Consider the following 10,346-nt stretch of genomic DNA (forward strand, 5'->3'; position numbering starts at 1 on the left):
TATACTATTTTATGCAAGTGAGCATTACAGCCAGCCATGTACAGTACAAAGTGTAATATTTCATAACTTGTGAGCTGTTTGGTATTGAATGGATAAACTATTATTTTAAATAAATGCATATCAAATGAATGCACAAATACAGTGATGTAACGTGTACTACAATAACTAATGATTACTTTCCTAAATTAACATCACATCAGCAATGTTTACTGCAAAGCATTTCCTTAAAAATACAGAAAAAAATAATGAATATTAATTTCAACCTAGACCCTTCTATAGCTCCTCGGAAGTGGTGATTTTCAGTTTGCGGACTTTTATTTTGAAAGCTCGCCGCTAAAGTTAGTAGCAGGCGGTGTGGTGGTAGTAGCTCGCTACGTCGAGCTCGATCTTTTTATTTATTTAAATAATCGCATGTTTACTTAATTGAATCAAAAAGTATAATTTGTTAATCGATTATGTCGCTTGTTTATACCGTTATGCAGATTGTCGCATGTGTTGCGCATTCTACTTAGTTTATACAAAATAAGAGCACGGTTATTTACATACACGTGCGCATATGTCGACTCTTTACTTTGTATATTACACATTTGTGTTGCTTTATATGGCATTTTAAGAATGGATTCGCATAAAACTCAATGCACCTGTAGCGCTCATCACGCGACACCAAGCGTTCATCAAACCCTGGATGAGATGGCTTTTGAAAGAGGTGCATCACCTGCATAATTTATGTGTATATATATCTGTACAGTGTGAATATATTGTAGGTACATTTCAAGGTCTTTTTTCCAATTGGTTATATTTTTTATTTATTTTAATAATTTGGTAACTTACTCATCATGATTTCCTGTGGTCTGAATTAGTCAGTAGGTGTGTTCGACTTCATGCGGCGCTGCAAGAACTGACAGGCGGATGACGTCAAGGTACCACGAGAGCGAGTCGAAATTAGACTTTTCTGTATGGTTTCTCGAAACGCTCTCGCGGTACTTTGACGTCATTCTCCGGTCATTTCTTGCGGCGCCGTATAAAGTCGAACAAGCCTAGTGTCAATTCTCGTACTTACCGTCAAACTCTGTTACCAAGGTAACAGTTGCAGTGCTTTTGACAGACGCGTGCGCATGCCTACCTGCAACTATAATCACCTATATACGTTTTTACAACAGCATTAGTATTTATAACACAAATTTTCTTCTTATAGGTATTTGGTCAGCTGCGATGGATGGCGATCTTGAGAGAGTCAAATCGTTTCTTAAAAAAGGGATTGATCCAAATATAAGGGACCAGGCAAACTACACCGCTTTGGTTTGTTGTCTTTTGGAAAATCTTGCTATATTTCTAACTTGGTACATACATAATGTATCCACAGGTTTATTTTAAAGTGACATCAGTTTTTTTTAGCTCAATGTGTAGAGCATAATGTTACAGTGCAAAAGGCCATGGGTTTAAACCTCAGGGGACACCCACTTAAATGCACTGTAAGTCACTTTATCGTAGGTATTTCTTATCCAGTGGTGGTCGGTGACTTCTCATTCGAGGGGCTTGTCATGTCAAAATATGTGTTCGGTGCATCACGTGAACCTATGTGCATCATGCGTCATGTCAAAATATGTGCTTACTGCCCACACGTCGAAAGTGTTTATGATAAAAGAGACGCTCGTGTTTACAATGTAACTACAGAAGAGTCAAGTTTTAAGTAGAATAAAAATATTGAAACTCTTTGGTCATTTTTGAGCGTGATGCAAATGGTTTTATCAGATTTAATAGATTATGCAAAGCTAAGCTAAAAGTGTTACCGCCAGATCGGCTGAATGGATTCCAAAAAGGTAAAAAACAAATGTTTAACTCTAAGGGAGCTGGAAAATTAAAATATTTTCAAAAAGGTTAAGTGTTCCTTTAATGTAAAGCAAGTATCTGGCAACCGTGAGCGTCTCTTTGATCATAAACCCTTCCTATGCATGTGCAGCAGGTGCGTAGTTTGACATGACACGTGATGCACAACAGTTCACATGACGCGCCGAACATACATTTTGACATGACGAGCTACACACATGACGGGCTAAATACATGTTTTGATTAGGTTTGCATCGTGTGCCGTCGAAAAGAAGTCACCGGCCTTAAAAAAAACCTTGTTGCACTTAAAATGTTTAAGTTTAAACCACTTAAATAAATAATTCATTTAAACTTTTTTGACTAGTTAGAAGTTGCTATAAATTATAAGAATAAAGTTGTAATAACTTAAGCACCTTCAACTTTTTAATTTTTTATTTATACCAACTCCTCACTAGTCAAAAAAGAAAGTTGAAATTACTTGTTAAGCTGTTAAAACTTAAAAATGTAAGTGCAGCAAGGAATTTTTAACAATGTACTTTTATTATTTTTTAGGTTTTTCGCTGTGTCAATGTATTTTTGGATTCACTTGCATGAAATTTTTAGTGCCTCTCATACATTTTTAAAAGTGGAAATATTAAATATATTCTCGTAATGTAAGGTGATAAAAGATGCATGCATAATAATTATAAATAATAAATAGAAAAGAAATTAGAAAAGAAATAGAGTAATTCTGACAGTTCTCTGCTTTTAAATGAAAGTTTTAAACTTTCATGCAGTGAATAAAATCTTGGGCGATCATAGCTTGAAACTGCTGACTGTGTTAAACAGACCAATTAAAGATATTATCTAACATCATAACTCCTCACAAATCCCATTCATAATATAAATAATAAACTCGTCTTACAGATCTTCTTTGTCTTTACAAGCACTATGCCGGTCGAGCAGGTCACCTGTCAGTGTGCGAGTTACTTCTGGACCATGGAGCTTGTTTTAACGTCCAGACTCGTGGCGGAGCGACCCCTCTTCATAGGTCAGCCTACTGTGGTCATCTCAAAGTGGTGAAACTACTGTTAGACCGTGGTGCTGATCCACACCTGACTGATGATGATGGAGCCACACCACTTCATAAGGTACTACTGATCAGAGTTTCATTTCATTCGTGACAGACGTAGATGTAGAGTTTGTTACATGATTGACTGGGTTTGTGATCGTATGTGCACACAGGCTGCTGAGCAGAAGCATCTTGAGGTTTGCCAGCTGTTGGTGAAGCTTTTTCCAACCTTACAAGGTGTGAAGGATAAAAGATCACAGTTACCTTATGATCTCTGTCTGGAGCACGACACATTTTGGGAGTTTTTGAGACCACCGCAATGACTTGATGTAACCTACAGTCTGTGATGTTGTGCCTGTCGGTTCCTCAAAAAGGAATCAAGAACCTTATAAAGGTTGTGAATTTGAAAGGAGGTTTTTAATGATCACCTAGAGAAATTCTAGGATCAGATCAGCAAAAGGGCTTGAAGAGATGGCACATTTAGAAAGATGGCGAACGCTTTTAATGACTTCTATATGGAGTGACTGAAAGAACAAGATACGTAGATACGAAACAAAAGAATGACGGTACTAAACAATTTTATAGACAAACACATATTTTCTATGAATGGCAAGTAGCCGTGTATTCTGATAAAATTGAATAAAGGAGGTGCAATTGAATGCGTGATTTTTTTTTTTACTTTTGCCTCAGCCCAGGATAGTCACCAAAGGCATCAGGTCTGTCCCAATTCCAAATGGCGCACTTCTTGTGGACTTTCGGTATTGTGGCCTTAAATTGCGAGTGCTCTCTTAGTCTATGAGTCCATTGTAGGATGTCCCATCTGTCATTTTTACATCTGAAGTGTGCTCATCAAATCTTATATTTACATATATTTTAAGAAAATGCTTTGAAATTTTTCAAAAACTCAACGATATACCGTGGGCAAATTTACTACCCTTTCGTGTTGTTAGTGGATGAAAACATCCACTAAATTCAACAGCTATAAAAATGTTTCAGATTAATATTTTTTCCATATTTTTTTCATAAATCTGTTAATCTACCTCAGTACTGATCAAAAAAAATCCATGATTTTAACTCTTTAATTGCCAAGTTCATAAGTGGTGTAACTGATTTGGGGAAAAAAAACACACAAATGACCAAGTTTCAATATAAAAAGTGATTGTAAACTGGATTTTTTAACCTTTTTCACAGTCTTGGGCATGTCAAAGATTGGTAAAAACATTGGCTTTGGTGCATTTTTAGTTTATGTGTAGCATCAGTTTTTTTTTTCTCCCTCATTTATTGTTAGTGGCTGTTTTGCCCCATTGACTTACATTATAACCACTTTTTTTTTTTTTTTTTTTGCAGAGCTATGGCACCTTTTTATCATGCATTTTTGAATGTTGGTGTTTTTTCCTTTTGCTAAGAGGTCAAATTTGGAATTTTTACTGTGGATCACCATGTGGCACTATTAAATTATCATCACGTAATTTACATACTGTATGTACTGTAGGTCCCAACATGTTGCTTCAAAAGCACATAAATTCATAGTAAAATTAATCCAGGTGATTCCATTGTGTCAATAAATATCTTGAATTACAGCAACGTAAGAAAAAAAATTACATTTAGAGATTGTTTCGCAAAAATGAAGCACTTTTGCAGTTGTCTAGATGACTTTTATGATGCATCTACGTGTTATTTGAAACGTATAACATTTTAGGCCTATGTTCATTGAGATATTTTTATAAAATGTTATGTTCAGCTTAAGAAAAGAATTCGTATACATCTGGGGTGAGTAAACTATAAGTGGCGGTTTCCCAGACAGGGATTAGACTAGTCCTAGACAAAAATAAATGTAAGAGCTGTCCAAACTGAAAACAATTTGCACTGATATATCTTAAAATAATTCAGTGTCCTTTGTTTTGCCCAAAAATGCACGCCAGTAATGTTTTTAGTAAGGCATGTTTGTTAAAACTAGTTATATTTCCTAATTAAACTAAGGCCTAGTCCCGGCTTAAGATCAAGCACAACAAACCTCCTCTGGATGCAGTGAGCGTGTAGTTTCTAAATTCTCCAGTAGAGGGTGCACTTCCCCTGTTTTAATTCATAAGGAAACCCAGGACTTCAGCCTCTGTGAAGCTTGAATACATTTTTCCTTTGTATACCCATCAGGTGCTGATTATAAAGATTGCAAGCTAGAAGACTTCAAATATCTTTGTAAATACTAGCAGTACAGATTTGACTTTGAGTGATCACTGTAGATGCATTATAAAAGCAAACTGCATGTTTAATGTGGCTGTGGTTTCAACACTTCAAATGACAACACAGGTCTAAAAACAGGGTTAATAAAATGCTGTTTGCCAACAAACAAAGCCTTTTGCGTCAGTCGGATCAAGCCTGGATGGTTGATATTTGGGCTGAGGTTACTTAAACCAACACATTGCACTGTTGGATGTCGGATGTGCACCGGTGATACACATGATAGCCAACACATCTGGAAAATAACAGCGCAAGAGTTTTTTTAAATCAACTTCACTTTCTGAACTTCCTGATCTGATGTAAATTTAAGGAACATGTAAACTTTGATTTACAATGTCTGAGGTTTTTAGGGTTCATGCATACAGCTTGAATAAGCAAGTTAGATGTGGATAGTTAAGAAGGACATTTGTGAAGTCCTAATCTTTCACTTACAAGCTGTAGGTATCATAAAAGCATCCATATGACTCCTGCCATATGAAATAAAAATAAATTATATACTGTAGGGGTTATATTTACTGCAGCCCTATTGAATATTAACCATGTTTTTTGTAGTAACCAATTTTGCTGTATTAATTACCATTAGCAACACAATGGTTTTACTACAGTAAACATGTTTTTCATATACAGAACCATTTTACTGGCGTACAAAAGGAACTGCAGAATAATACGATTAGGTGCAATAAAATTATGACACCTGTTTCTCCCAATGTAATTGTGCAAACATATAGGACAAAGCAGCCAATCAGAGCTCAAATAGATAAAAACGTATCCAATATTCTTTAAAAAGCATCCCAATGTGAGACCTTAAGAAACTGGCTGTAAAAATGCAAATTGGGTGACTACACTGAATATGCCAAAATATGTCTTGTTTGGTTTTACCATAGGCCTCCATTGTGATTTGATATGTTTACTATTATTTTGAAACGGGTAAAAAAAAATGTACTCTTTTAAACTTTTGAATGGTAGTGTATGTAACACAAGTCTGCTTTGTTTCATCCAACAAAGTCTTGCTAACAAAAAGTTGTTTACCTTGTGTCACATCTATTGAATTAGGTTTGATTTATGGTTTGTCGTTAAACACTTCATGGGTGATAAATAATACTGGTTTGGTAATCGGTGAAAAGAATTTGCCAAAATTTGCATGCCTTATTTGCTGAAATTCTCGCCATGTTTATGAGAGAAGTAGTGTCTAGTTTTTATCAATCAACTTTACACATAGGCCTTTTTTACAAGTAATAACATTTAAAAAAGATTGAATATTCTTTTATGGCTGAAATGTCCATCCAGAACAGTGCTCTTGAGACCAAAGCAGGGGTGTAAATCTTCACTGCTCTCATGATTCGATTACGATTATTTTTAGTAGATTGTAAGACACATCGGTTTAATAATTTGTCACAAACCTATTTTAAATCCTATGATTTCAACAAGCTCACTGATATTGTATTCACATTTGTTCATATACATCATCAGTCTGTATCACATCTCCTCCTCCAGCTGTTTAGCTGTTACTTCTCAGAATGAGCTCACATTGAGGATAAATAGGAGGTAAGAGTAATCTCCCATGGACTTGACTGACCGTTTGGCACTCAGAATTGAACAGCCAGTGATGATTTATGGCCTGACCGCCACAGCTGTTAATGTCTGCTGGCTTCAGCACTAATATTCCCTTTAAGAAATGCAAATTAACCATCGCTCACTTGGCATTCACTTACAACCTAAATAAGGTTTCATTTATTGAATGAAATCTTTTTTAGTTTACCCTGAGTCACGCAACAGCTGTGATTCAACAGTGTTCAGCATATAAAGGCAGCGCATTATTGTATTGTCACGCTTGTAGTTTTCTGTGGTTCAAGGAACAGAGTTCACGGTATACAGTGGATTCCTATTACACAATGAAGGCAACAACTGAACACCACCACATACACTCAATATATACTATACTAGGAATATACCATGAAAGGTTTAGGTATGATTTCTATATTTATAGATGGCCAGGTGTAGCTCAGTGCATTAGCAGCGCAAAAACACATACTGATTAAACACACAATACACTTTGTAGTGCACTGTAAGTTGCTTTGGATAAAAGCATGTTAATGTTAATATGGATCAAATATTTCTAAAACTATTTTCTGAATTTAGGCATAATTCAGTTTTTGGTTATTATTTTTAGTGTGTGTGTTTGTGTGTGCGCGACTGCCCGCACATGTCAGACTAATGTTGGGTCTGTGATGCAGTAATTCTATAGTTTCTCCCGGCTCAATGAACATTGGCTGCACTCCTGATTGTTTTCGCAGAAACTGCCAAGAAACGTTTCCGGAAAACATATTTTGCAATAAGCGACAGGTTACACACTGACATAAAGCTCACCATCCTTCACCGTGTATACAAGAATTCAAACCAATCCAAATAAAGTATCACACACTACACAAGTTATCCTGTGTATTATGTATTGCTATACACAAAAATGCAGCACAAAGTTAAAAGAACTTGGTTTTGCAAGTCAATTGAACCTACTATTTTTAAGTTTTGACCTATAATACATTGACTTAACTTTTAAAAACAAGTTGAATATATTTAACTTGATTGGTTAAGTTAAAGTAACATAAAAATATATGTTGATTTGACAAAAATGGTGCATTTTTTAACATTGTAGCTGGCAGTTTTGGGGAAAGTTACTTTTAAAAGTAATGCATTACAATATTAAAGCAACACTAAAGAGTTATTGCTCTTTGCTCCCCCTACAGGTTAGACGCGTAATTGTTCATTAGCACTGTCGTAAATACTGCAGCATGGCTGGCTCTGATTGGATTGTAGGTCTGCCGTAAAGCAAGTTTTTGTAGTTTTCACTCGAACTACAGGACCACTACCCGACGGTTGGAAACTTTTTTAGTGCGGGTTTGGCCGATAGAGGGCTGCAAAGCGAATATGAAAGTGCCATTCACCCTGTTTTGAGTGGATGAACCACTGAAACTTTTTTGGAAACGTTATTTTAAGGTAAAAAAACTCCCCAAAAAAGTAACTAATTGCGTTACTTAGTTACATTTTCAATGGAAAGTAATGCTTACGTTATACTTTTAAGTTAATTTTGTGTTACTTTTTCTTACTTGGTTGAGGCTTGATCTTTTTCAGGCCTTGCAGGTGTTTTTATAATCGCAAAAATGTCAAGCTCTGGCCTACCATCTCCGTTTCTGACTCAAACTGTTCCCGATCAGGCCCACAGAGTGCGTAATTCTACGTTAATATGTTCAGTTTAATTCAGTACATTATTTAATTTTTATATTGAATTAATTAAACTGAAAAGTAACTTGCATTACTTTTTTTTTAATTAACTCAAATATTAATGTGTACATTTATCAAGTACTGCGTTACTTTACTCGTTACTTCAGAAAAGTAATATTATTACGTAATGCGCGTTACTTGTAATGCGTTACCCCCAACACAGGTAGCTGGGGTGCTGCCTCCGACATATCGGGCGATGATGCTTGGTATGCTTCTCATTGAATTACGCTGAAATGCCGCTACATCCAAAAGCCAGAGGGCGCTCTCGTGCAGAAACTCAATGTGTGCTGTAAATAAAGAACCATACACACGCAGCTCCAGGAAATGGCTTAAGGATTATATTAATATTGCTGTTCTTCAAACCTTTTAGGTATTTTTCATGATAATAAAGAATATATATAATGATTATGTTTGACAAGTGTTGCTTTTTCAAATGCACATTATAAATGACTCAAACTAACAGTGATTTCAGATCGATAAGGACTTACTGATAATAAGATATAGTACATGAAATTGCTGGGAATAATATTGGCCACGCATTATTAGTGTATATGGGCATTTATCGGTGCCTAATTGTAGCCCCAAATAATATTTAGACATTTAAATTACAACTAAAAATGTAAGAATGTCATGACAAAATTTTTATACTGATTTTTATTACATTAAGAGGGAGTGAAGAAATATAATATTATATACATATAAATCTAGAACTGTCGTCAAAGGCCATTCAATACATTTTAAATGTGACTTACGTTTCCAAATATTATTGGTGTCACACCATAGCCATAGAGATACAGTAATACAAGTACAAATGGCCTCTCACAACCTCTGTAATCAAACTATTTTAGTTTGGTTTGCCAAGTTTAAGATTTTCCCTTAGAATTGTTCCCCGCGGGTTGTTAATGTGAAAGGATTTTGTTCCAATTCTTACACTTAAAAAACTGCAGCTTTAAGTTTAAACAACTTAAATATGCAAGTTAATTTAAGCTTTGTCTTGTCATAAGTTGACATAACTTAGAAAAACTTAATTTCTTAAGTAAAAAAATATATGTTGATATGATCTTGATAATTTTGTTTATGGAAACAGACTGTGTAGGCCTACTACTCCACAAATTCAAGAAGAAATTGTGTATACATGCATAACATTTTAAAATATGTATTTGAGGTGAGGAAGTGCATGCTCTGTGGTATACAGGATAAAGTCATTGGGCTTGTTTTGGGCTAGTTTAGATTTGCAGTTTGGCTAGTTTCATTACACAGACCTGGCAACCCTGCTCTTAAACATTGAAAGCAAATCGAGATGTTGTTGAAACTGCAAACGCATTTCAGTTTATAAACCACATCCACATAATTGTACCACAAACCAAAACCACGGATCATCACCAGACATATTCATGTGCATCCCTACCTAAACGGGCCAACGCAAAAAAAAGTATTTTAAAAAATAAACTCAGACAGCCCACAGAAATTGCACAACAAAATGACACAGTGGGTGTTGCATCTGAACAAAGCCCTATAATTTTCTAAGCAGGCAGGCTGAGGTGTATATAATCATTTTAGGTTATATGATTTATACATTTAAAGACCTGTGATCCTGTCGCTCAATTAGCATTGTGTTTGCAGCGCGGCCTGTGGGTTTGATTCCTAGGAAACAGACATACTGATAAAATGTATAGACTGCATGTAAGTCTCTTTAAGTATCTGTCAAATGCATAAATGTAATTGTAAGACCTTTAAAGAGCCAGCTAAATGATTTGACAAGTAAAACAGTAAAACAAAGGATGTCTGTAAAGCTACAATAGCAATTTTAATGGCAGTTGCTTAGATGGAGACAACCTGCTTGTTGTCATTAACTACTTATTTTACTATCTACTGAGCCTACAGATAAAATAAGTATCACATCTTTTGTATTTGTATGTTCCTCCTATGTGGATTTTTCACTGTTTTATTT

At 35.3% G+C, this 10,346-nt stretch overlaps 1 protein-coding gene across 1 annotated transcript; it reads left to right on the forward strand.

Moving 5' to 3' along the window:
- The first annotated feature begins 337 nt into the window (after positions 1 to 337).
- On the forward strand, positions 338 to 3,537 carry ankrd39 (ankyrin repeat domain 39). Its single transcript, XM_065247653.2, has 4 exons — positions 338 to 706; positions 1,196 to 1,299; positions 2,754 to 2,957; positions 3,052 to 3,537. Exons 1-4 carry the CDS (start codon positions 616 to 618, stop codon positions 3,199 to 3,201), a joined length of 549 nt encoding a protein of 182 aa, XP_065103725.1. The 5' UTR covers positions 338 to 615; the 3' UTR covers positions 3,202 to 3,537.
- Positions 3,538 to 10,346: the final 6,809 nt, after the last annotated feature.

This window comes from Paramisgurnus dabryanus, chromosome 11, assembly GCF_030506205.2.
Source record: "Paramisgurnus dabryanus chromosome 11, PD_genome_1.1, whole genome shotgun sequence".
NCBI lineage: Eukaryota > Metazoa > Chordata > Actinopteri > Cypriniformes > Cobitidae > Paramisgurnus > Paramisgurnus dabryanus.

Excerpts from the sequence above, each read along its gene's own strand:
- ankrd39 (XM_065247653.2), top strand. The coding sequence starts at position 616 with ATGGATTCGCATAAAACTCAATGCACCTGTAGCGCTCATCACGCGACA. Across the intron at positions 707-1,195 it reads TGAGATGGCTTTTGAAAGAG|GTATTTGGTCAGCTGCGATG; the intron begins GTGCATCACCTG and ends TTCTTCTTATAG. Across the intron at positions 1,300-2,753 it reads AGGCAAACTACACCGCTTTG|CACTATGCCGGTCGAGCAGG; the intron begins GTTTGTTGTCTT and ends TGTCTTTACAAG.